Consider the following 26270-nt stretch of genomic DNA (forward strand, 5'->3'; position numbering starts at 1 on the left):
CCGAAGGGAAAAACAGGGACCATGCAAGGTTAGATGCATTTGGTTAAATATCCACTCTGTACGCATGTTGCATTTTCAAAACAGTAAGTGTGAGCACTATATGAAGTAATGGCTTATAAATATATGTATCTATGTATTTACCTGGCTATTAGAGTGTTAATGATAGAACTGTACTGTCCATTTCTTCCAATCAAACAGGTATATCCAGAATGTCTGTCTTGTCATAGGCTGGGGCCCTAGTGTAGTACAAGCGATGGTGTATCAATACACCAATGTAGATCTGTATAGCAGGCTGTTGTGACCTTGACCCACTTCTGTGTTACTGGCAAGGTCATGTGTCCTTGACCTTGTGTTGTCATCAAGGTCACATGACCCTGCTTCACTTCTGTGTTATTGGTAAGGTCAGATGACTTATGCCTATTTCTGTGTTATTGGCAAGGTTATCGTGATCATGACCCACTTATATGTATCTGTCAAGGTCACAGCCTTGACCCACATCTGTGTACCAGGCAAGGTGTCTGTAGTTGCTGTGTGACCAATCGCACGTACATTCTTATCCATGTCCTTACGGCAGAGGGGGTCTGTGAACATTTGATTGTGAAATATTTTTTATAAGGCTGCCCTTTATGATAACTGAGCATAAAGAGGCAGGCATCAATTATCATTGACTAGAATGAATAAAAATATAAGAAATATATCTTAGTTCGCATTTTTATTGTCAAAGATGACAGCAATTCAAGGAGAAGACACCTGAATAACTCCATAGATTCTTCACAAACTTCTGATGACATCCACAAATAACTGACTTTTCAGATATAGGACATACTGCCACTTTTCCAATCAGTCAGTCACAATCAAAGTCAGATCCTGACAAACTATACTATTCACACTCTGCTAAGGATCAAATCATGGATTCAACAGAAAACTATGATGTGGGGTCAAATTTGGTTGAAATATCTAAGCTTATTGTAAGCATGGTCCCTAGGTTTCAGTATGTCATTGCATCTTGTGGATCCCATACCTGCTATTGACAGGTGTTGTTTATTTGTCAATGACTCGCTCCATGATTTGCAAAAGGGTTGATTTGATGAAAACCATTTTATGGTTACTCATGTATCAAGTGCATAATGTTAGCATAGAGTGGCCGTCTGCCTAAAGAGGGGTTACCATACTATTATTTATCCAGTTTTAAATGGATACAATTTCATATCATAAATCTACATTTAAGTAAAGTTGTGATCCTTATCAAAGTGTGAGTAGTATAGTTCCACACAGCTGTAGATTTTACACTTGGGGCAGTAGGGTTGCTCATCAAAATAAAGACCCAGGTTGAAATCTCCACGTAGGTACAACATGTGAAGCCCGTTTCTGGTGTCCCTTGCCATGATATTGCTGGAATATTGTTTAAAATGGTGCAAAATCATCATCACTCACTCACACACACACACACACACACACACACACACACACACACATTTCGGAAGTTAAACCCTCAGCATCAACTCCCAATCCCATATGATTTCAATAATGAGCTCCACACCATGTACCCATGTTTAAATAAAACTACTGTTCACAATAACGAGTGAGCATTGTAACAGTCTGCAGGGGCGGTGGGGTAGCCTTGAAGGTCAAGCGTTCACTCATCACACCGAAAACTCTGGTTTCGATTCCCCACATGGGTACAATGTGTGAACCCTTTTTTTGGTGTCGCCTGAGGGTTTGGAAACATGGGCACTCGCGAGCTTGATCATTTGCTGGAATAGTGCTAAAAGCAGCGTAAAACTAAGCTCACTTGAACAGTTTGCCACCACTTCCACTGTTACATTATAGTTCAAATTGTGCAAATCACTGCTTGCCCTTTCCGCTGATTTTATTTCAAGTGGACCTTCTTCTCGTGCAACTTAGCAGCTGCTTTCTTCTTCATCATCTGAAGTCTTTTGTCAGCACTGGCTGCCGCTGTGGATGGGGCAGAGCCACTGGACTGCTTGCCGCTGCCACCTGATGACACACTGGTAGATGAGCTGGAGGACTTGGAGGAGCTGGATTTGGAAGAACTGGAACTCTTCTCAGAATGGTCAGACTTCTGTGATGAAGTTTTACCCGAGTCTGATTTCTGTGATGTCAGCTTGCTGGACTCCTTTGAGCTGAACTTCTCAGTTTTCTTGGATGACTCTGACACCTTTGGTTTGGCTGTTTCGCTTTTCCCCGCGAGATTAGCTGCCAGACTTGCCAGGCCACTGAGAGGTTTAGAGTTGCCAGACTCTTTACTGCTGACACTCTTGGTGGTAGTCGGCTCCTTGACCACCACTGTCTGCAAACCATGACGAGGGAATAGTGAGTGAGTGAGTGAACTTAGTTTTACGCCGCACTCAGCAATATTCCAGCTATATGGCGGCGGTCTGTAAATAATCGAGTCTGGACCAGACAATCCAGTCATCAACAACCTGAACATCGACCCACGCTATTGGGAACCAATGACGTGTCAACCAAGTCGGCAAGTCTGACCACCCGATCCCGTTAGTCGCCTCCTACGACAAGCATGGGTTACTGAAGGTTCATTCTAACCTGGACCTTCATGGTTGATGAGGGAATAGTGTTAACAGGCGAAGAAGAGTTCAAATGTCCTTACAAAGGACAGAGAAGTATCAATAACATTGATATGAAAGTTAATGATGAAAAGTGCAACACAGTCTGACCTTAGCTCAAGTCAAAGTTTAGCTCCCTAAGCTAAACATGCCTCTTAAGAATTGTTTATTGTTCACCACATTCAGTAATATTCCAGCTGTATTGGGGCAGTCTACATAATCGAGTCTGGACCAAACAATCCAGTGATCAACATCATGAGCATCGATCTACGCAATTGGGATACAGTGACATGTCAGGTCAGCAAGCCTTCCAATAGTCGCCTCTTAAGACAATCATGGGTTGCTGAATACCAATTCTGACCCAGATCTTCAGATATGTATGTATATTATGGTGTTTTTTCTACTGAGAATCCGGGGATGAATAGGTGTTCTTGTCATATTATGCTTGTCGTAAAGGCAACTATCAAGGCTCGCTGACTTGGTTGGTTATCGGTTCCCAATTCGCCAGATCGATTTCTGTTGATCACTGATTGTCTGGTCCAGTCGATTATTTACAGGGCTGGACATGATAAACTTTAATGTCAACATATACAACTTTAATGTCAACTTCACAACTTTGTCTTTTTATGTGGGACTATATAAGTGGGAAGTTCACAGAATAATGTTCAATGGACATATAACACTGTAACAATCTGGCCACATTAACAATCCTATTGCTGCAACATTGTGATTGAAAATGTCCACTGGGATTGTCAAAGTACTCAATTAAAATATTGCACATAACAGAACCTATGAGGTGAAACTGAACAAGTACCAATTTTTATGACATGTAGAAATGAAATGAGTGAATAATTGTCACATATAGCAGTGTACAAAATATGCCAAAAACCCAACCGGACAACAGGGCTGGTGACTTCAAAATATTACCAGCCCAACATGGATTTAACCAGAACAGACAATGCAAAGAAAACTACTCAGATGTATGGAACATTTCATCTAAATTTTTTACCAGACCATCGGGCTGGCTAGTTGTAAATTTAGACCGTCCGTCTGAAATCTAGCCCGTCTCGAATGGTCGGACGAGCCTTATTTCAAACACTGCATATAGATTTTTCAATTTGAACCTTTATAAAATTTTAGCTTCATTACTGAAAAGAGATGATGTTTCCTCTGCAAGGAAAGCTCTTGGAAAGAATCATGAGCACTATTAACTACAAGTTGCTGAACTCGAGGAGAAATAAAAAGGTCCAAATTTATTACAATATTTTGCAAGAGAAGCTGAGCAAATGTCTTGAGCTCCACTTATAATTCCTGGTCCTAAATTTCATCAATTTTGAAAAAAATGTCCAAATAAAGGCCCAAAATATTGTTTTTAACTTGGCTGCACCTCAAACTACAGGCTTGAAAATATTTAAGTGTCATCATTGTTTGTCCCCTGCTGTGATACTGCTGGAATATTGCTACAAAACTACATGTATACTCATTCGCTCAGTGACGCGAAGATGTTCATGCTGGGCAAATGAAAACTTTTTCAAGTGAGGTAAATACTGAAGCCCTTTACTGAATCTGGGGACATGAAACTATACAGACACATGTTTCACAACATTCCATGGGATGAGCCATAATTAACTTAAAATTAACAATGCTGTCCTCCAAGCAGTTTACTAGAATGACCCTGACCTTGGCATCCATTCTCCTGAAGGGCAGCACATTGGCAGGTGTGGTGTCCGTCTTGCTGGGTTTGGTGAAGAGAGGAGGAGACTCCTTGCTCTGTGCCACAGCCGAGGAGGAGGAGGAAGACTTGGGCTTCGAGGGCTTGGAAACCTGCTGTGAAATAGATACAGTTTCAAATCATGAACTGTCAATGAATTATATACATTGTCATGTCATGAACTCATATTTACATAGACACATATTCATGTGTAATTACCATGATATAACTGGAATATTGCTATGAGCGGCATAAAACCTCATTTACTCACGCATGCATGCACACACACACCCACCCACTCTCACTCATGTGGGTTCCCACTTGCATCATCAAGAACATCAACACATTCTCACATTGCCTATCAAGAAATATATACTTTTCATATTGTCAGCACCCTCATCCCCCACGCCCAATATATATTTTATATTATTATCACAAAAATAAGACCATTTTCAAATTAACTGTCATGGAGTGAGTGAGTTTAGTTTTACGCCACACTCAGCAATATTCCAGCTATATGGCAGCAGTCTGTAAATAATCGAGTCTGGACCAGACAATCCAGTGATCAACAGCATGAGCATCGATCTGCGCAATTGGGAACCAATGAAATGTGTCAACCAAGTCAGCGAGCCTGACCACCCGATCCCGTTAGTCGCCTCATACGACAAGCATGGGTTACTGAAGATCAATTCTAACCCGGACCTTCACGGGTACTGTCATGGAAATATAGACATTCTTACATAGTTCATGGCATATATATATACTGTTGCACTGCATGTCCTGAGAACAATGTTGAAAAAGTAAGAATCCAGAGCTAAAATGAAATTGGAATATTTTTTAATAGAGCTAAAATAATAAATGCTGTTACTGACATGGGCAGTTCTAGTGGCAGTGGGTCATGAGAAAGAAGACACAAGCTAGCAGACACTGGAAGGTTTTCTTGTCAGGTCCAGATACCTACCATCTTTTTCATGGACTTGGAACACCGGGAACAGTACCACACGAACCTTGGGTCATTCACATCCTGCTCCGTGACAGGCGGCCGGTGACATTCCTGTAACCATAGAAACAATTTGTCAGGAGTCATCGATGCAAAAACATAGATGTGACAGGCAGTTTATGATCTGGTCTCACCATACAGTTTTACCAGAGTGAGTTGGGTTTGACACATTTTCTTATTTCTGAGAAATTTTGAATATTTTTAATCACTGTTTGCAAATCAATTTATATGTCACAGAATCTACATTAAGCCATTCTTACACTGACCTTGACATTGTAATCATTAGTGATACAGGTTGTGGAGCTCTATGTACCAGGTGATACAGGCTGTGGAGCTCTACTTACCAGGCGATACAGTTGTGGAGCTCTACTTACCAGGTGATACAGTTGTGGAGCTCTACTTACCAGGTGATACAGGTTGTGGAGCTCTACTTACCAGGTGATACAGGCTGTGGAGCTCTATGTACCAGGTGATACAGTTTGTGAGCTCTACTTACCAGCTCTATGTACCAGGTGATACAGGTTGTGGAGCTCTACTGATACAGGTTGTGGAGCTCTATGTACCAGGTGATACAGGTTGTGGAGCTCTACTTACCAGGTGATACAGGTTGTGGAGCTCTACTTACCAGGAGCTGATACAGGTGATACAGGTTGTGGAGCTCTACTTACCAGGTGATACAGGTTGTGGAGCTCTACTTACCAGGTGATACAGGTTGTGGAGCTCTACTTACCAGGTGATACAGTTATGGAGCTCTACTTACCAGGTGATACAGGTTGTGGAGCTCTACTTACCAGGTGATACAGGTTGTGGAGCTCTACTTACCAGGTGATACAGGTTATGGAGCTCTACTTACCAGGTGATACAGGTTGTGGAGCCAGGTGATACAGGTTGTGGAGCTCTACTTACCAGGTGATACAGGTTGTGGAGCTCTACTTACCAGGTGATACAGGTTGTGGAGCTCTACTTACCAGGTGATACAGGTTGTGGAGCTCTACTTACCAGGTGATACAGGTTGTGGAGCTCTACTTACCAGGTGATACAGGTTGTGGAGCTCTACTTACCAGGTGATACAGGTTGTGGAGCTCTACTTACCAGGTGATACAGGTTGTGGAGCTCTACTTACCAGGTGATACAGGTTGTGGAGCTCTACTTACCAGGTGATACAGGTTGTGGAGCTCTACTTACCAGGTGATACAGGTTGTGGAGCTCTACTTACCAGGTGATACAGGTTGTGGAGCTCTACTTACCAGGTGATACAGGTTGTGGAGCTCTACTTACCAGGTGATACAGGTTGTGGAGCTCTATGTACCAGGTGATACAGGTTGTGGAGCTCTATGTACCAGGTGATACAGGTTGTGGAGCTCTACTTACCAGGTGATACAGGTTGTGGAGCTCTACTTACCAGGTGATACAGGTTGTGGAGCTCTATGTACCAGGTGATACAGTTGTGGAGCTCTACTTACCAGGTGATACAGGTTGTGGAGCTCTACTTACCAGGTGATACAGGTTGTGGAGCTCTATGTACCAGGTGATACAGGTTATGGAGCTCTACTTACCAGGTGATACAGGTTGTGGAGCTCTACTTACCAGGTGATACAGGTTGTGGAGCTCTACTTACCAGGTGATACAGGTTGTGGAGCTCTACTTACCAGGTGATACAGGTTGTGGAGCTCTACTTACCAGGTGATACAGGTTGTGGAGCTCTACTTACCAGGTGATACAGGTTGTGGAGCTCTACTTACCAGGTGATACAGGTTGTGGAGCTCTACTTACCAGGTGATACAGGTTGTGGAGCTCTACTACAGGTTGTACCTAGGTGATACAGGTTGTGGAGCTCTACTTACCAGGTGATACAGGTTGTGGAGCTCTATGTACCAGGTGATACAGGTTGTGGAGCTCTACTTACCAGGTGATACAGGTTGTGGAGCTCTACTTACCAGGTGATACAGGTTGTGGAGCTCTACTTACCAGGTGATACAGGTTGTGGAGCTCTACTTACCAGGTGATACAGGTTGTGGAGCTCTACTTGCACCAGGTGATACAGGTTGTGGAGCTCTACTGGAGCTCTTGTGGAGCTCTATGTACCAGGTGATACAGGTTGTGGAGCTCTACTTACCAGGTGATACAGGTTGTGGAGCTCTACTTACCAGGTGATACAGGTTGTGGAGCTCTACTTACCAGGTGATACAGGAGCTGTGGAGCTCTAGGTGATACAGGCTGTGGGAGCTCTACTTACCAGGTGATACAGGTTGTGGAGCTTGTGGAGCTCTACCAGGTGATACAGGTTGTGGAGCTCTACTTACCAGGTGTACAGGTTGTGGAGCTGATACAGGTTGTGGAGCTCTACTTACCAGGTGATACAGGTTGTGGAGCTCTACTTACCAGGTGATACAGGTTGTGGAGCTCTATGTACCAGGTGATACAGGTTGTGGAGCTCTACTTACCAGGTGATACAGGTTGTGGAGCTCTACTGTACCAGGTGATACAGGCTGTGGAGCTCTACTTACCAGGTGATACAGGTTGTGGAGCTCTACTTACCAGGTGATACAGGTTGTGGAGCTCTACTGATACCAGGTGATACAGGTTGTGGAGCTCTATGTACCAGGTGATACAGGTTGTGGAGCTCTACTTACCAGGTGATACAGGAGATGGAGCTCTACTTACCTGGTGATACAGGTTGGAGCTCTACTACCAGATGATACACCTTACCAGGTGATACAGGTTGTGGAGCTCTACTTACCAGGTGATACAGGTTGTGGAGCTCTACTTACCAGGTGATACAGGTTGTGGAGCTTTACTTACAAGGTGATACAGGCTGTGGAGCTCTACTTACCAGGTGATACAGTTATGGAGCTCTACTTACCAGATGATACATGTTGTGGAGCTCTACTTACCAGGTGATACAGGTTGTGGAGCTCTACTTACCAGGTGATACAGGTTGTGGAGCTCTACTTACCAGGTGATACAGGGTGTGGAGCTCTACTTACCAGGTGATACAGGAGATGGAGCTTAATGTACCAGGTGATACAGATAGTATCCACTCACCTGGTGATACAAATTGTGACACTCCTGGCACTCTACCAGCTGATTTCCAGAACTGACATCGAACTGCCTGGAACATGAAATGGTGAATACGTCATTGTTCTGTATCTTGTATGCTTATAAGCAACACTTATCATCAACCCATACATCATCACCCTAGAATACCTACTGAGCTGGTCCTAAAGATGTCTGCATATTACTATTTAGCATGTTTAAATTTTGAGCATCTCTTAGTTTCATTCGAATGACAATTTAACTTTGATCATTTGATCAAATGATCAATGTCTGGTATAAACACATATAGCAGTACATTCTGGCCAGAGAAATTGTTGTATGCATATTTGACCACTTTGGTCACAAAATCCACAAACCAGATTTTACAGATATATGTGTAATTGCATCTTGTAATATAGTAAATCATATGTTCAATGATTTTTTCCAGAAGGCAGGACTTAGGTGGTAAGTAAGGTCTCACTGTATATATAAACAAGGTCCATACTTCAAGCGATTATCAATCTTTAGCTTCCCTTAGTATGTGAGTGAGGGAGGGAGAGAGAGTGCCATCCGGGATTGAACCCACACCCTCAGAGTCAGGCACCTAATCGCCAGCACACAAAGTCAGCCACCTAACCCGCTCAGCCCCCACGACTTCCACAAAAATGGAAGTCAGACAACTGTAATCATTATGACAATAGACTGAAATATCACGTCTGTTATATGCTGAATGTCCTATTTGTCAAAGTGTGTGACTTGAGAATGGTAACCTACCTGCAGACAACACAGGATATTCCAAGGTCAAAGGCAAAGTCGTCTGCATCCATACTTCTCTCTTCATCCGTTGACTCATCATCTACTGCTGCTTCCTTTTTCTCTCGCTCCTTCTCTCGCTCCAGTCTTTCTTTCTCAGCTCTCTCCCTCTCTTGCTCTTTCTTCTCCTGCACCTTCCTTTCTTTCTCCTTGGCCTCTTTCTCCTTCCTCTGTTTCTCCTTCTCTCGCTCCTTCTCTTTCTCACGACTCGATTTGGACGATTCTTTCTCTGAAGGTGCCTGGGAGTCTAGTCTTGGTTTCTTGGAATCCTGCGAGGACTCTGTCACATTCTGAGAAAACTGAAGTGAATCAGTAATGTTTCCAACATAATGGGCCAAGAGCCAGAGCTACATGTAACCATGGTAACCAGTGTTAGAAATAACTCAAAACAAGTAAACAGGTCAGACTGAGTCTGGTCTATAGCTTAGTGTTGAATGAAAGTTCAAACCTTTCTTCAGTTCTGTGTTTAAATTTTTCAGCAATATGTTAAGTTTTACATATTTTTTCTCAGTTGCTAACATGTACCAAGATTTCATGGTAACATGGCACACTGTTTAAATTTCATGCATGGGGCTAACAAGGAAACATGAGTGAGTGAGTGAGTGAGTGAGTTTAGTTTTCTGCAGCTTTTAGCAATATTCCAGCAACATGAAAGAACATTGCTGCTCTCATTCTCATCAGCTTTATGCAACAGACAAGCACAAGTGATCTTTGATTATTGCATCCTCACACAGTCACAACTCAGAGATGTAGATAACTGGGGCTCCTTTCACGAAGCAACCTTTACTAAGGTTAGCTTTAACTCCCATTCTTTAACATTGCACTAAGGTTACCTTAGTGACTTACGATCACCTTGGTGCTTTGTGAAAGGAGCCCCAGGGCTACAAATGCTCCTAGTAACCCTATCCTGTGTGACCGCCTCCGTGGTGTAGTGGTTAGAGCGTCCGCCCAGAGAGCGGAAGGTCGCGGGTTCGATCCCCGACCGCATCATACCAAAAGACGTTAAAATATCGTACTTGTTGGTCCCTGCCTGGCTCTCGGCATTAATGGTGCAACAAGGACTGGTCAGCTCGGAGTCAGTATAATGTGTCTGAGTGGGGTATTCATGCTTCACTGCGGCATGGTATCTCAATGGGCTAGCACTATAAAACCAGCTTCAGTCTAGGCTAGTACAAGCAGCCGTACATATACATCCACATGCATGCACGTCATAATATGAGCGAAATATTCTCAGGCACGATGTAAAACCCAATTTCACCTCACCTCATCTCACCTATCCTGTGTCGGTAAGAAGTCACAAAAGGAGGTTACCCACCTTCTCTAAGTGCCTCTTCTCGGAATCCCGCTTGCGACTGGCATCTTCCTCCTTCTTGGAGGGTTTCTCTGACTCATTAGACCCACCCTAGACAGACAGTATCATTGACATGAGAGAATGAGTTCAAAAGTTAAGACAGACAGTTTCATAGATCCCAACAACTGGAGATCTGTTTTGCAAAAATATATTTTGTCCAGTAGTTTTTGGAACAAATTTTATTTGCCTCTTTATCATGTGTATCTGTCTTTGATGGATAGAAAAGTTTACCTCAAAGATGATTTGAAAGATTATATAATCACACACAAGAATATAATCGTATCCAACGATTTGTATACATGTAGTCACTGACAAATACAAACATATTATACACGGAGGTGTTTATGCTAAAAAATAAATATGTAACTCTATATAACTACTCAACATTTTACACTTTATAGAGTACATGTATTAATACCATTTAATTGTCCTGAACTGGACTATCCCAATGACTTCATGTCCAACATAAATATACTGAGCTACACAAATGTATCTATATTTTGACAAACATTACTGAAAACAAAAATCAGTCAACTATAAATTATAAAGTGTGGCCTCATATGAGCCAGACCTTTTGATCCCGCCTCTGTGCGATGACATCGTCAAGCATGGCCTTGAGTTGAGCAGCCGAGTCCTTGTTCCGGGAGTGCAGCAGTTTGAGAGCCTTCACAAACATGGGGTCTAGTTCCAGGGAGGCCATACTGTCCTCACTGAGATGTTTCCTCTACAGCAGTCGGGAAACAAAAATATACTCTAGGTGAGTGAATGTTGTTTTACATTGCATCCCATTTCATAACAACAATGCACAGAACTTTCCACCATGACATATACATATGTAATTCATATATAAAATAACTTAGTTTATCTATCAAATATTTAGTATTATTACCCACGTGGTCAACGTATGGGTAGTTGCATACTATAGGAAGGACACTCGTTTCGTATAATTCGTATGTAATGAGACCTCGTGTAGTATTCTCTATCTATGGTATGTATATGAGGCCTTACTTACATGCTTTAAACTCTTGGTACTTTTTCTATGTCTTTTGCCATCTACTTTAAAGGGTTAAAAGAGTCCAAATTTTGTCAGTATAGATAGTTCTTTTCTCTGTGGAATCAAAATGTGCTTATTATGGAGTATAATATCAACTGGTTTGACATGTTTTCAGTATTATTCGCTGTGCTTTACAAAACGAGTTCATTTATGGTTAGGAACAGAAGACAAATACATAACAGATAGCATTACAAAGGACATAAAATTAAAAGGCTGGAGCCAGACTGACATCTGTTTTGTTGTTGATTGGTGAATACACAACTTACAATGGTAATGTAATCAGTCAGTATTATGTTCAGGAGCCATTCAGGTGCATGATCAGGTGATAACAAACTTGCTTAATCAGGGGATCCTGTTTTCACCAGTATTTTTCAGCAGAAGGTATCTAAAGTCATCCTTTCTTTAATTAATTTGTGTATGGCCCAAAATATCCAATATACACATGATGCAGGTATCCATATAAATTATATTCAAAATGTTTACTTTTAATTGATATTCGTTCTCGGGCATGTTTAGGAAACCAAAAACTTCAAAACTTACCCAATAAATTAACATAGATATCTCTTCATCTACTATTGTTTCCAAAATATATTATTAATGAATGTGAGGGCGTTTGTTTACGGTTAGGATACTTCTGAGCTCGTCTTATCAGTTTCCTGGTAGGCATCTGTCTGACAGATTCTGTGCGTTTTCAGAAAACATGAGATTGAGACTGATGAGAGATTGTCTTGCGTAGTACCGGTCAGTTGAATGGAGACATGCACATTTCCTCTTTCAAAATTAGTAGTTTCAGAAACTAATACAATCTTTCCAATTGAGAGTTCACAATATATTCTTGACATACACACCTTTAATCCGTTTACAGTTGAAATCGTGAGACACAATCAAGCGCTAGAACGACATCAGTTTAGAGTTATCTTTCCTTTTACGTTCCCGTTCCGGAAAAAAAACGATTTCGGATTCAGAGAAACTGAAGCAAACTGTATGAAAGAATGGTCCGTCATTCATGTTCGTTAATTTAGTTAATACAAATTATTTTATTTACTTAATAAACGATATGTACAGAAACATATATTCACGTTTTGATTATTATTGCATCGTACTATCATTCAACAACAGTGGAGTCTGTCTCACAGTTCCTGAACCACAATATTTTCCCTTCTTATACCCAGTCCTCCCTGCAATGCTAAAGCCCTAAACGAAGCAGGTTTAGATTTCCTCAGGTTCTGAGTCTCCCTTCTCACCGGGGATCCTTTTCAATTTATAAGGAATTATTTCTTTCTACCAAAGTTATATATATTTTGCATAGTCTAACTATTTATGTGACAAGTCTCTGATAGTGTTGATTGTGTTGAATCAACAGACATGTTAATACATTTGGCATAAGCAATTGAAGATATATGGTGTTACAAGCTGAGGAGAAGCCAGCAAACAAGATTCGTACAAATGAATAGGACGTTTTAAAGATGTTCCTCTACTCCTCTTCCTGCTTCCTGTCCCAGGCAAGGGGAGGTGGGGGTAGCCTAGTGGTTAAAGCGTTCGCTCGTCACGCCGAAGGCCCGGATTCGATTCCCCACATGGGTACAATGTGTAAAGCCCATTTCTGGTGTCCCCCGCCGTGATGTAGCTGGAATATTCTAAAAGCGGCGTAAAACCAAAACTCACTCACTCACTCACTTTCCCAGGCAAACTGATATTAGGTAAGTAAATGTTCAGTCTGTCTTAAAAGTACCGTGGCGCTTAATTTTTTCCATGGACCTCCAGTCTCGGCGCTTATCAGAGGAAATACGGTATTTTTATTATAATAAGGCATTTCATTGGTATGGATGCCAAAACAATCGTTATCAACAGAGGGATTTGGGGAACAGGGATAACGTTAGATGTCCGCCAAAGTAGAGGAATAGTATCGATGGACAGTATCGTCAGAGCATTCGTTCATCTTCAAGAAAAGGAGCAATGTTAAGCAAATGTGTTCAATGAAAAACTGCATCTCCATTGCGATCTGTTCCATATACATGCAAAAAACATTTGATATTGGTATTATTACTACATTATATTGGGATCGAACCTCTCAGATATTTACATATTTTCAAGTCGGATATTTTACGATACTCCTCTGCTGTGCGCGCAAAGGGCAAATCTTTCTACTCAAGAAATAAGACACACTTAGATTTTCAACAGGAAGGGGCATATGTGACCTAGTCACATTCGCTGTGCAGAGTTGCGTCCCCCTAGGCATGCCAGTAACCTTGACACAAGTAAACCGTACTCCCTGTTGACTTCGATGCCGGGAGCATAATGAAATCTCTTAATCTAAACTGACGCACAAAAGAGAGTACACACATGGTGTTTTGGGATTATTTGAAAAGTGTTGTGATTTTGACTGGCAACTTCGCAATTGGGCACGATATCTGTGGTGTTTTGGCAACATATTAGGAAAAACTGTGACTTATATATTACTGTAAAAAGTCTTTTCAAAACATTTACGTCGCTCTTTGGAAAGTCATCCAAAAGCACTAGGTGTGTACTTTCTTTTGTAAGTCAGTTTATAAGTGAGGGAAACGGGATTTTACGCTGCGTCCATGATTATATCAATCATGCAAGCGAGTGTGCTCGTGTGCCTGCATTCGCACGTTTGTGTGCGTGTGCGTGCGTGCGCGCGTGCGTGTGTGTGTGTGGGCCGGACAACATGCCAGTTTTGTGGGGCTTGCCGCTGAGAAATCATGCGCCTTTTTAAGGCCCATATCCAACTCCGATACACTGTATTGAATCGAAGCCAGAAGCTCCCCGTTTACCATGCAGAGTAACAAGAAGTAGATCTACCACCATCACGTCATTGTGCGGCCAGGGGATCGAACCTCTCTGTCTACCACGCCACGGCGGCGGTTCGTGTTTCGTGTTTCGATTACCAGATTTTGTGATTGAGATTTGTTTGTTTAAGATCAGGTAGCTCTGAAGATTGCTAGTTCTCTGCAGGTGAAGGCTGAGACGACCCCAGTACAAGGCATCTACGATGAGGAGATTTCGAGATTGGACAGAGATGAAGCGGCAACAGTCAAGTCCTTCCATTCCATGAGTCGAGTGAGCCTCTGGTCGAGTTCTGTGTACTGCCTCTCACTGGGATGCTAGGTGAACCTACCAGACTGCTTCAAAGAGACTTATGATGGACAAGATTCTCTACTTCGTCACAACTCACAAGTGACCGTGCAGGATTGTGGAATCACCATGAGACCCGAGGACGAATAATCATCTCGAGGGATGGCATTCACACCTCAACAAGATCGTTCAACGAGCACATCCTAACATTTTCTCTTTTGTGAAGGTGTTACAGAGGAACAAGCTAGTCCAGATGGCGCATGGCCCCCCACGCCGCAAGAGGCAGTACACATAACTCGACCACAAGCTCACACGAATCAAGGATCAAATGATATCTGGGGTGAAGACACCACTGGTATTCCTGTCAGCTGCCGGACACTTAATAATTAAATTAGAGTAAATGTATGTAAATTGTGTAAAACATTAATGTTATGACAGTGTGAAAAATGTGTAAAATTTAAAGATAAAAATGAAATTCACAACAGTGTGAAATAGGTGTACAAAACTGGTGTACGAAAAATGAATGAAAACAAAAATTAACACTAATGATTGACGAATAAATGGTTCATCAACATAGAAAGTCTTTGTTCTGTATATACTGTCGGCAAAAGTGTACACTCAAATGGGACATTCCACTTTAATGAAAGGTTGAAAGTAGTAAAATTGAAAACCATTGGTGCGTAAAGTTGTTTATATCATGTAGGCGTTATTCCCTGTAGGCATTAGTAGGCTCCGCCCCGTGAACCTGACTACCAAGACTACCGCCTTTTGTGAACACCAGTTGTCTACAGGATCTTCAAGAGTGAATTAAATTGAATATTTGTTTATGCCGCAATCACCAAAATTTCGTTAAGTGACAGACTTGATTAAGGAAAAATGACTGTTTCGTAACTAAGGATACTATTTATGGATAAACAACTTATTTACGAGGGGCGACGTTTCGGTGCAGATTCAAACACCGCAAACAAGCAAGTGACCGTGTTCCAGTTAAAAATGGGGCAAGAACCGGAAGTAGTAAGGTTGAAGACACGTTTAGCATGTTGATGAACCTTAAAGACATGGTACTGACAAACCAAAGACCATACTCAGGTTGAAAAGAGGGATTCGAACCCATGATCACAGGATCCTGCTACGCCTACAAGGAACGCAACTCTGCAAAGTGACTATGTTCCCCGCGCCCCCTTATCACCAAAACAACTCATTAATTAATCAATGTACACCTATTTAACTGGACGGGGTTAATGGGTTTCCTATACAAGGGATTAACGCTAAATCCGGACTCACGATGAGGAGAATGGGTCTCATCTCCGGGGGATTAACCCCGGGAATTAATTATATAGATCAATATCAGGGCCATTCTTGTTATAGTGACTTGTCATGAATATACTATGCTCGGTTTTGTCCAATAGGACCTTGTCATGGACCGCGAGGAACCCGTAGGGAAACTAGTTTCTCTATTACCTGACATCAGAATCCGTTGGCTGTGCGCCTAGTCACAAGTTTGATGGATAGGTCATTATTCACTGATGGTTATTCCCATTTGAACATTAACATTCTTTGTAATTCTTTGTAATAATTAAAAATAACGGCAATTTATTAAGCGCCTGTTTCCACACACGTGTGCATGCTCAAACTTGCGCTGACACACTATTACCCCGGATAACCCAAGATGCCTGTTAGGGGCTAGAAGGTTAAATAGTCACATGACTTATCCAACCGGGTACCCATTTTCTGCTGGGTGAACAGAGGCAATTTGAACAGACTCACTTGCCTTAGGTGAGACCACATGTATCACATGTGCTTCGTTGTGGGGCAGGACTGAAGTCCTAGAAACTCTCAGGATTCAAGCTGCCAAACACAGTCACCCATCCAAAGACTCTGTGACCTGATCTCTATGCACAGGACCACACAGTTCGTCAACAGTGACTGCCATTTCACAACAACAACACACCGAATTAAGTTGTTATCACGTCAAAATAAGTTTCAATTTCAGCTTTTGAAATATACATTTAGTCTATTTCGTACAACATTTTAGAATATTGATCTTCAGTAACCCATGCTTGTCGTAAGAGGCGACTAACGGGATTGGGTGGTCAGGCTCGCTGACCTGGTTGAAACATGTCAACGGTTCCCAACTGCTTAGATCAATGCTCATGCTGTTGATCACTGGATTGTCTGGTCCAGACTCGATTATTTACAGACCGCCGCCATATAGGTGGAATATTGCTGAGTGCGGTGTAAAACTAAGTTCACTCATTCGTGCAACATTTATTTTTTGGTTTAAGCTCCTTAGAACTGACGGGCGGTAGGGTAGCCTAGTAGTTAAAGCGTTCGCTCGTCACTTCGAAGACCCGGGTTCGGTTCCCCACAGGTGTACAATATATGAAGCCCATTTCTGGTGTCCCTGTGATATTGCTGGATTATTGCTAAAACAGCGTAAAACCATATTCACTCACTCACTTAGAACTGACAAGCCAGTTGTGCACTATCCCTATAGCTTTTACCTCCCTATGTCAAGCTCAATTTATAATCTTGTATCAGACTACTTAATGCCATAATCACATTTCCTTAAACCGCTTTATATCCCTCAGTAAAGACCATTTCGTAAGTATACTCAAGGGTGGACCCTAGCTTATCTAACAAACGTTTCTACCTTATCGCTTGGTACAGCCTGGTTGATATCCCTGACGTATCAGCCGTGCTACGTGACCGACGTTTCTTTTCAATCTGATTCGCATTTTTCAAATCCCCAACTATTTCATGACAAAGTTAACGTCAACGGATTTAAAGAGCGTACTTAAGAGCGCTGTTATCAGTTAGAAGTGCCCCACCAATGCATCTACAGCAGGTCGACTCGTGCTGTTTACTACCTTAAGTGGGATGTTTTATTTCAGGGCTAAAATGAAAGCACTCCTCGAATAATCTATGAATCCAAATAATTTTTTAGGATGCTCGAAATTGAAGAAAGAAAACTGTCTCATATTATGACTAAGGGTGATGTTTTCTTCTTTTTTGTTTTTTTGTTTGTTTTGTTTTGTTGTTTTTTTTGTTTGTTACGTTTTGGGGGTTGTTTAACTGACTGTTTTTTTACTTTGGGAATTCCAATATCATACCGGTATTCATTTTCTATTTATCTAAACTATACACCTATAACAAAAGGCCATAAGTTAGAGCCATAAAAGCTATCAATACACAAACAGCCTACTCACTATATCTAATAAATAACAACACTTTCAACACTGGGTCACCTGACAATAAACCGATGCGTTCCAACAAACAACAGCACAAACACTCATGGACACTGAATATTTGCCTTACATTGGCAATATATTCTTAGAACGTCAGATAAAGGAGAAAGTCTTCAAGAAGTAGGGAACGGATTTATTAGGTAACAACGGCTTGGCGACCAGCAGAACCTGTGAGTAGCGACGCTCTGCTTTAGTCAAGGGTCGGTGCGCGTTCCAATGCTTTCATAAAAACGTTTATGACACTAGCAGTGATAGTCTACTGCCATACCGTGAGTTATTGTAGAATGCGACACTATAAGTAAAGAAAACGAGATTATCGGATTACCGATAAGTTCTAAGGTCACGTGACTACAGTTGGACAAACATAAAGGCTGTAAATTATTTGACATTCGCCATTCACACATCGATTGTAATGAAATCGACGGTCGTAGAATTCAATAACGTTTTTGATATCAACTTCGTGTGATTTGTATTATCGAACTTTTTGATTGTCGGCTTTTTGTTGAAGCTCTTGTATGTCGATTGCGAAACGGCATTGGACGGTGATTGACAGCTTTGTGGTACATTGCAGGGCGGTTTGACTGTAAGAGTAGTGAAATGTACAAACGGTAATACACAACACGAACTCTAGGCGATGGTTGCGAATACTTCCATGAGACCAGGTAACGGGCTGTATTTACCTGTCTCGCTCACTTAATCAAATAACTATCAATCAACGGAGTATCACTGTGTTGGACATGGGCGACCGTTTTACCCAGTTCGTATGACAGTGAAATGACAAGTGACTCGATCCTTCCAACTGCAACGGATACTCTCAGATTGTGCTCTATGAACATTTACAGTTGCCCGGAATATTTCCAGATCGCATTTGGAATTTTGTGACCTGTTGATCAGCTGAAAAACATCAATATGGAAAGGCATGTGGAACAGAAAGAAGTGAAAGGCATATACCAGATTTTGTGAATGGTGATTGAAATATCGTCATATTCTGATTTACTGTTTAACTGGACTCTCTAAACGTGACTACCCTGGGGTGAAGCATACAGCCCGTGGGGGTGGGAAATGTGTGCTTTGTCCACTCCGTGATTCAGACAGGGGCGAGGGGATTATGGATTAACGCCTAGTAACAATATGAGGATTAAGGTGACTTATTGAAAGAAGCCTTCGTGATTACAGGTAGGTACAATGGCTAACGACAGAATCAGCACTGACTTCAATGTACACAGGTTGATATAAGAATATAGTAAGTAAAGATATTTCATATTCAATGTTCATGACACAATGTAGGACACAAAACGTACCATGTGACCGCTGATGTTATTGTGTAGTAATATAATGTATGGCTATAAGATAGGTGTCGGTGGAGGTTACAAGAACGTGTTGATTACATGGTCGGATTTGTTTGTTTGTTTGTTTGTTTGTTGTTTAACACCGCATTCATTAATAGTAAAGCTATGTGACGAATCTGGACCAGGTGATCCAGTGACCGATATCGTGAGCATCAGTCAGTTTGGATCCTATGAGCTGTTTCAACGTCCGCTACATGGAAAACTTTAATACAAAAATAATGGAGGAAATATTTATTATTAAACAAAATTTTACATTAACCAACAACATTACAATCATCCGTTCATCTATATTTGTTTTATCGTTATCAAATCAATGTACAGATCATCCAAGTCAATAATTCCACCCAAACAGATTTGATTCAGGAAATTACATCTCCAGCGATCTGTCCATAGTAATGGTTTTGTATCGTGCCTGAGATCATGATATAGCTATTTGCTGACTAACAAGTCCAATAGCTCGCCATAATTACGTCCAGCGTGCCTTATAGCACCAAACAATGGGTACCAACACTCCGAACGACTTCGAGCTCCGTTGTCATGCAGTGTTTTAATCGGACGTATCCAGGAATACGGTGCCTAAAAAAAATATATAATGGTTAACTGACCAGAAATTATTAGGTAGAACCAGAGGCAGGTTTTATAGCTTTTATCGATTTGTTGTGCACACACCGGGTGGGGAGCCGGGGAAGGGGGTGGACGGGATGTATCCTGGTAACTGGTTAAGGTATCAGTGTATGAAACAGAGATAGATCATTGTAGTTTGGTATTACCAGGAGCAAGGTTCCACCTGGCACCGATCTTCATGAAATACCAAATTGTGGCTGTCTCATCTTAGAGGAGAATTTAGGTACTGTAAGGTATATTTCTTGATGTGAGGGCGGGGTGTTATAGAGCGGTGGGGTAGTGGTAGGTGGACGTGTTAAAGGTGTTTGGGGTAATGATGGTGTGTGTGTTTTGATATTGTGTCAGGGGTGGGGGCGTTATATACGGGTGGGTAGAGATGAGATATGCGAGATATGTGGGGGTGGTGATGGGGTGGGTTGTTAAGGATGTGTTGAGATGAAGACGGGGTGGCGTCTTATTGTGGCTTGAGGAAAATATGATGGTATTAGGACGGTGTGGTGTATTAGGTCGGTGGGGTGTTATATAGATATGTGGTGTTATAGATCGGTGGGGTGTTATATAGATGTGTGGTGTTACAGTCGGTATATAGATCGGTGGATCGGTGGGGTTATATAGATGTGGGTGTGTATTACGTCGGCGGGGTGTATTAGGTTGGTGTGGGTGTTATAGATCGGTGGGGTGTTATATGTGGGTGGTGTAGTGACTGGGTCACGTGTTATACATGAGTTTGGTTGTGATCGGGGTGGGCGTTATTGGCCTAGGTTATGATGGGAAGGTGTGTTATAGATGGGTGGGGTACAGATTTAGATGGGGTGAGGGTGTTGCAGATTTGGGGCAATGTATAAAATAGGGCGTGAAATGAAGGGGCCATCATCATCATCATCATTATCATCATCGTTGTCATCGTCATGGTCGTTGTCGACATCACCGCCATCACCACCACCACCACCACCATCGCCGTCGTCGTTATCACCGCCATCATCACGATCGTCATCAACACCGTCATCCTCCTCATCATCATCATAATTACACACTTGCACAGACAGTATGATAGGTGACAATGATTGATGAATGTATTTTCAGTGTCTGTCAGTGGGAAATCAAAGGATACTGAGACAAGAGAAGCGAGCCAAGATGCTGGGTGAATAACGCTAGATCCAGCAGGATACTGACAGAAGAGTCTACAGGATGGCTATATTCCACATCAAGTACCCGAGACGGAGAGGATTTCTCAAGTGGGATGAATTGGGGTTGGTTGTGTAACTTTATTTGTAACTCCCAATGATAGTGTCATGTCAGTAGAAGCCATTTGAAGTAGAGTCTTATTCCATGTGACTGGTGTGATAATATCGTTTATGAGTGAGTGTTGTGATAATATCGTTTGTGAGTGAGTGAGTGGTGTGATAATATCGTTTATGAGTGAGTGGTGTGATGATATCATTTATGAGTGAGTGGGTGTGGTATAATATCGTTTGTGAGTGAGTGGGTGGTGGGATAATATCGTTTGTGAGTGAGTGAGTGGTGGGATAATATCGTTTGTGAGTGAGTGAGTGGTGGGATAATATCGTTTGTGAGTGAGTGAGTGGTGGGATAATATCGTTTGTGAGTGAGTGAGTGGGTGGTGGGATAATATCGTTTGTGAGTGAGTGGTGGGATAATATCGTTTGTGAGTGAGTAACTGTGTTGGCTGGTTGGTGAGTTAGTGACTAACAAAACGATCTTATCACCATGGTTACTGTACGTTAATGTTAAAGTCCATGTAAGAAAGTATAGCCTAGATGATACCTTTGTGCAAGAGGGCCCGGCGAGCTAAAGAAACTAATTTCGTTTTAGCTACTACTGTAAAGAAACGTGGTCTATCAGTTTCATAATTGTATATACCTGTGTTCATTAAGGAGGTGTGACAGAGTTTGTTTCCCATGTGTACAATGTGTTGAGCCCATTCCCGATGTCCCCCGTGATATTGATGGAATATCGCTAAAACTATGCTAATGTTGTTCATTAACTAGAGATTTTACGGTAGATCAAATTAATGTCTATCAACGGGTGGTATGGTTCACTTGAAAGTGACACCACAGATCATGACAGGGAACTATCCACGAGCCCCATGTTTGACGTCATCGGTCCTGTTGTGATGGGAATATTGCTCAAACTGGACCAAAACCGCAACGTACCGATGGTGTTTGTAGCACATGTCACTGACTAAAGGGTGGTGGGTTAGCCTAGTGGTTGAAGCGTTCGCTCGTCACGCCGAAGGTCCGGTTCGATTCGACATGGTTACAATGTTTGAAGCACATTTCTGGTGTCCCCAGCTGAGATATTGCTGGAATATTGCTAAAAGCGGCGTAATAAGCGACTCACTGACCCAACCCACTGACTAAAGAGACAAATGACATTATCGTCTCTTTAGTCAGTAAGTGGTGTAAGTGAGTCGGGATTCAGACTTAAAGATACGGGACTGGAGCCTATTTTCAGACCGTCAGTTTGACTAAGCTTTCAAACTAATCTTAAAAGAAAAACATTTATTTGGCTTTGAACTTTAAAGTAAGTAGTCTTTATCATGGAATTGGAGTTACAAGATATAGAGTAAAGTTTGAACCCACTGACTCAAACGTGCTAGCGCTGCTGAATTCTAGTTTCAGTTTACATTCACAGGTAACCACGTAGGTCTCGTCTCAAAGAAAATGTCACGCTTTGAGAACTTAATACATGTGTATGCCAAGTCCAGCAGGGTTTTTTTCGACAAAAGATGTATGCATAATGCATGCATTGTATCAGAACTAAATACTTTTTTAAAATGTATTTCGGGCGTTGAAATGAAGTTTGAAGTATGTTGGTGACACGACGGGGTAGTTTACTCTGTCAAGTCTTCGCTTGTTAATTAACCTCGCGACTTGGAAAGCTAGGTATATGATACCGTATTTACTCTTATAGAAGCAAGTTTTAGAGGTTAAAATTCGAGCTAAAAGTGAGTGAGTTGGATTTTACGCCGCTTTTAGCAATATTCCAGCAATATCACGGCGGGGGACACCAGAAATGGGCTTCGCACATTGTACCCATGTGGGGAATCGAACCCGAGCCTTCGGCGTGACGAGCGAACGCTTTAACCACTAGGCTACCCCACCGCCCCTCGAGCTAAGAGGATTATCTGTTACTTTTGGACATTCCATTTGCGTCTGTCTGAGCACTGGGATCTAAGGAAATGCAAAACACAATCAGCTTATGCCAGCTGACGTCTTAGTTCTTAGCGCCCTCTAGGTTCAGTTCACTTGGGTATTCGTATGAATCAATGGCTTGGAAATTATTTCATGAAGGGGAGATAATGCCTGTTGTTTTCTAGTTGCGATTAGGATACTGAACACAGAGTTATACAACACATGCATTACTGAATTGATGATAATGTCATTTTTGAACGTGATTGACTTGTGCCACCCCGACATGATTCCTTCTACATCAGTGGTATCCTAGCCTGTCTCACAGTCCCTGAACCGCATTAGCCATAAATGAAGCAAGTCTAGATCTCGTCAGGTTTATCTCCCATCTCACTGGGGCTCCTTTACAATTTAATAGGTAGTATATGTTTGTATCAAAAATATATATATTCAGAGACTAAACGTTAGTCTAGTGGGGTCCAGGCTTTCCAATATCGTTGGCATTAATCTGTGAGTGAGTGAGTATGGTTTTACGCCGCTTTTAGCAACATTCCAGTAATATCACGGCGGGGGATACCACACACTGTACCCATGTGGGGATCGAACCGGATCTTTGGCGTGACGAGCGAACGCTTTAACCACGAGGCTACCCCACCGCCCCAACAAAACTGTGGAACTGGGAGGAGTTTGTACTGAAACAACACAGCCTATCTTAGGTTCAGAACTTCTCAGCCACTCCTTGTATTTCTTTCTTCATTTCTTTCCCGCAAACCACGGAGGAACTACGGTATATGCAGGAGGTAATTGCAGGTAATCCAATCAGGTGGAAAGTAGGCACAGTCATGATTTGACCGACAGCTCAGCCATACTTACTTTCATTGTACGCGTTCAGTGTTCGTGAACCATTTTGACGGGGAACTGGGCGCGAACAAAATGGCCGTTCCACTAAGCTGAATACCACTTATTGAAACTCCATTTCGTTTATGTGTGTACTTCTATTTCCAATTTTTATGATTCTGCTAATAATCACACACCCTGTGGGTTAGAATAGGCCCCTAGCAACCCATACAGGTCGTAAGAGACTTGATAATATGGTAGAGCAGGCTTGGTGTCATGGCTGACTTATGACATCGTTCCCTGACGGTGTATAGATCGGCCCTCATAAAATGAATCACAACAAAACCAAAATAGTGCCTTAACGTCATATTAAACATGGTGCTGATGACAACATCTAGACACTGATTGAATCTATGAATTCAATGCCTTTATTTCGAGTTAGTGTGCCTGCAGACACATCGGACATACCGAGTGAGTGAGTATAGTTTTACGCCGCCTTTAGCAATTATTCAGCAATATCACGGCCGGGGACACCAGAAATGGGCTTCACACATTGTACTCATGTGGGGAATCGAGCCCAGGTCTTCGGCGTGACGAGCGAACGATTTACACAAACGTTCTTACGTCAAAATGAGCGATCTGTGCTTACGGCGTCTGGAACAACGAGGTTTCACTGTAAACGTTTGCTGTACTCACGAGTACTGTGTATAAACATCCTCGATTAAAGAGCGTACCAGACCTCCATTATGTGTCCATTTTCTCCTATCACTAACCTTGCACAGTCTTGATCTCGCTCGTGGGAGTAATTTGATTGGACGGAAAGTTCTCTCGACCCGGGTTCCAAACGAAGTAGAGGTAGTGAGTGGGCCCAGGGTGTTGACCAACAGAATGGAAATATATCAGCCGGAGAGATCTATAATGATATTTTAAACTTCTAAACTGAAGTTCAGAAAAAAAGGTATGTATCAGTTTGGTATATTGAGTGAATGACGTGTCATCTTTTATATTTTGCAGTTGTCTGGCAAGAACTCTTGGGGTAAGTACAGATTAGTCTGTTATACAGACCCTGGAACAAAGTATTAATATGTACAAGAAAGCTCATGCAAGTCTAGAATATGGGGCAAATCTAGATTACCACAGTTGAAGTTTCTGAAAATGAAGAATGTCTCTGGGCTCCGTTACATTATAGTTTATGATTATAATTTATGAACCGTTTTCTTACTGTGTAATGAGATACTGAGATACTGGCAATGTACATGAGGATTTTGTAGAGTATCTTCCATGCCAGTAGATATTATGTACAATTATTTTGTTGTCATGATTATATTTCCTTTACGCGCGCACGCACACACACACACACACACACACACACACACAGAGAGAGAGAGAGTATGTATATATCTTGCATTACCTGTTGTAAATATTGCCCTGAAAACAACACAGTACTAAACGATAGTCAGGGATACCAAAGCAAATACACACTTGGAAACAGATGTAAAGTACGCAAAGTACATCTGTATGACATTACGGTACATGCAGATATTCTAGGCATAAGGTATGAATTCCTGAGTGAGTGAGTGAGTATTCTTGTTTGCTGTTCAACGCCGCACTCAATATTCCAGCCATATGGCGGCTGGCTGTAGTGAGTGAGTGAGTGAGTTTAGTTTTACGCCGCACTCAATATTCCAGCCATATGGCGGCGGGCTGTAAATAATCGAGTTTGGACCAGACAGTCCAGTGGTTGACCAATCCACAATAGGCCATGGGGACTGTAACACCATGATTATGTCTCTGTACTACAACAGTCTTACTACGAAAAATACTGGGACTTTGTTTGTTGTACTCGCTGCACTAAGCAATATTCCAGCCATATGGCGGCGGGCTGTAAATAATCGAGTCTGGACCAGACAGTCCAGTGATTGACATCATGAGTGAGTGAGTGTTGCCGTCAAAGCGCCATGACCTACAATTACACGCATTGTAATCACCAGACTCTTTGACAAAGGATGCATTGGCAATAATCCACATGTTTTATTGTACACTGCGTTTCTCCATCACTGGGACGTATTGACGACACAAAGTATGATGCTGCAGCGTCACCGTATCAGAACGTCGCTAAATTGGCGAAAACGACACTGGATTTCTTTGTCATCGAATATAAGATAAGATACAGAAAGGAGAAGAACCGAAATGGTGTTCAAACGAGAGTGTAACCCACCTCACTCTCTCTTCAACCAGGGCGGTGGGGTAGCCTAGTGGTTAAAGCGTTCGATCGTCACGCCGAAGACCGGGTTCGATTCCCAATGGGTACAATGTGTGACGCCCATTTCTGGTGTCCCCCGCCGTGATGTTGCTGGAATATTGCTAAAAGCGGCGTAAAACCAAACTGACTCACTCACCTCAACAACTTACTT

At 42.1% G+C, this 26270-nt stretch overlaps 2 protein-coding genes across 2 annotated transcripts in view; one reads left to right on the plus strand and one right to left on the minus strand.

Annotated features, from left to right (window-relative positions):
- Nucleotides 1–697: 697 nt before the first annotated feature.
- Nucleotides 698–12473, minus strand: LOC124281770 (integrator complex subunit 12-like). The gene is made up of 8 exons (XM_046717744.1): nucleotides 12399–12473; nucleotides 11068–11220; nucleotides 10461–10547; nucleotides 9107–9435; nucleotides 8342–8408; nucleotides 5258–5350; nucleotides 4266–4412; nucleotides 698–2311 (listed from the first exon to the last, which is right to left on the minus strand). The coding sequence occupies exons 2-8, from the start codon at nucleotides 11194–11196 to the stop codon at nucleotides 1871–1873; spliced, it is 1293 nt and encodes a 430-aa protein (XP_046573700.1). The 5' UTR covers nucleotides 11197–11220; nucleotides 12399–12473; the 3' UTR covers nucleotides 698–1870.
- Nucleotides 12474–20967: 8494 nt separating this feature from the next.
- LOC124281863 overlaps nucleotides 20968–26270 on the plus strand; it is a 38474-nt gene continuing 33171 nt past the window's right edge. The window contains exons 1-2 of the mRNA XM_046717878.1: nucleotides 20968–21117; nucleotides 24871–24892. Of these exons, the coding sequence (XP_046573834.1) occupies nucleotides 21056–21117; nucleotides 24871–24892 (84 nt within the window). The 5' untranslated portion in view covers nucleotides 20968–21055. The remainder of the gene's footprint in view (nucleotides 21118–24870; nucleotides 24893–26270) is intronic.

Source organism: Haliotis rubra, unplaced genomic scaffold (assembly GCF_003918875.1).
Source record: "Haliotis rubra isolate DU_JTF1 unplaced genomic scaffold, ASM391887v1 Scf29, whole genome shotgun sequence".
NCBI lineage: Eukaryota > Metazoa > Mollusca > Gastropoda > Lepetellida > Haliotidae > Haliotis > Haliotis rubra.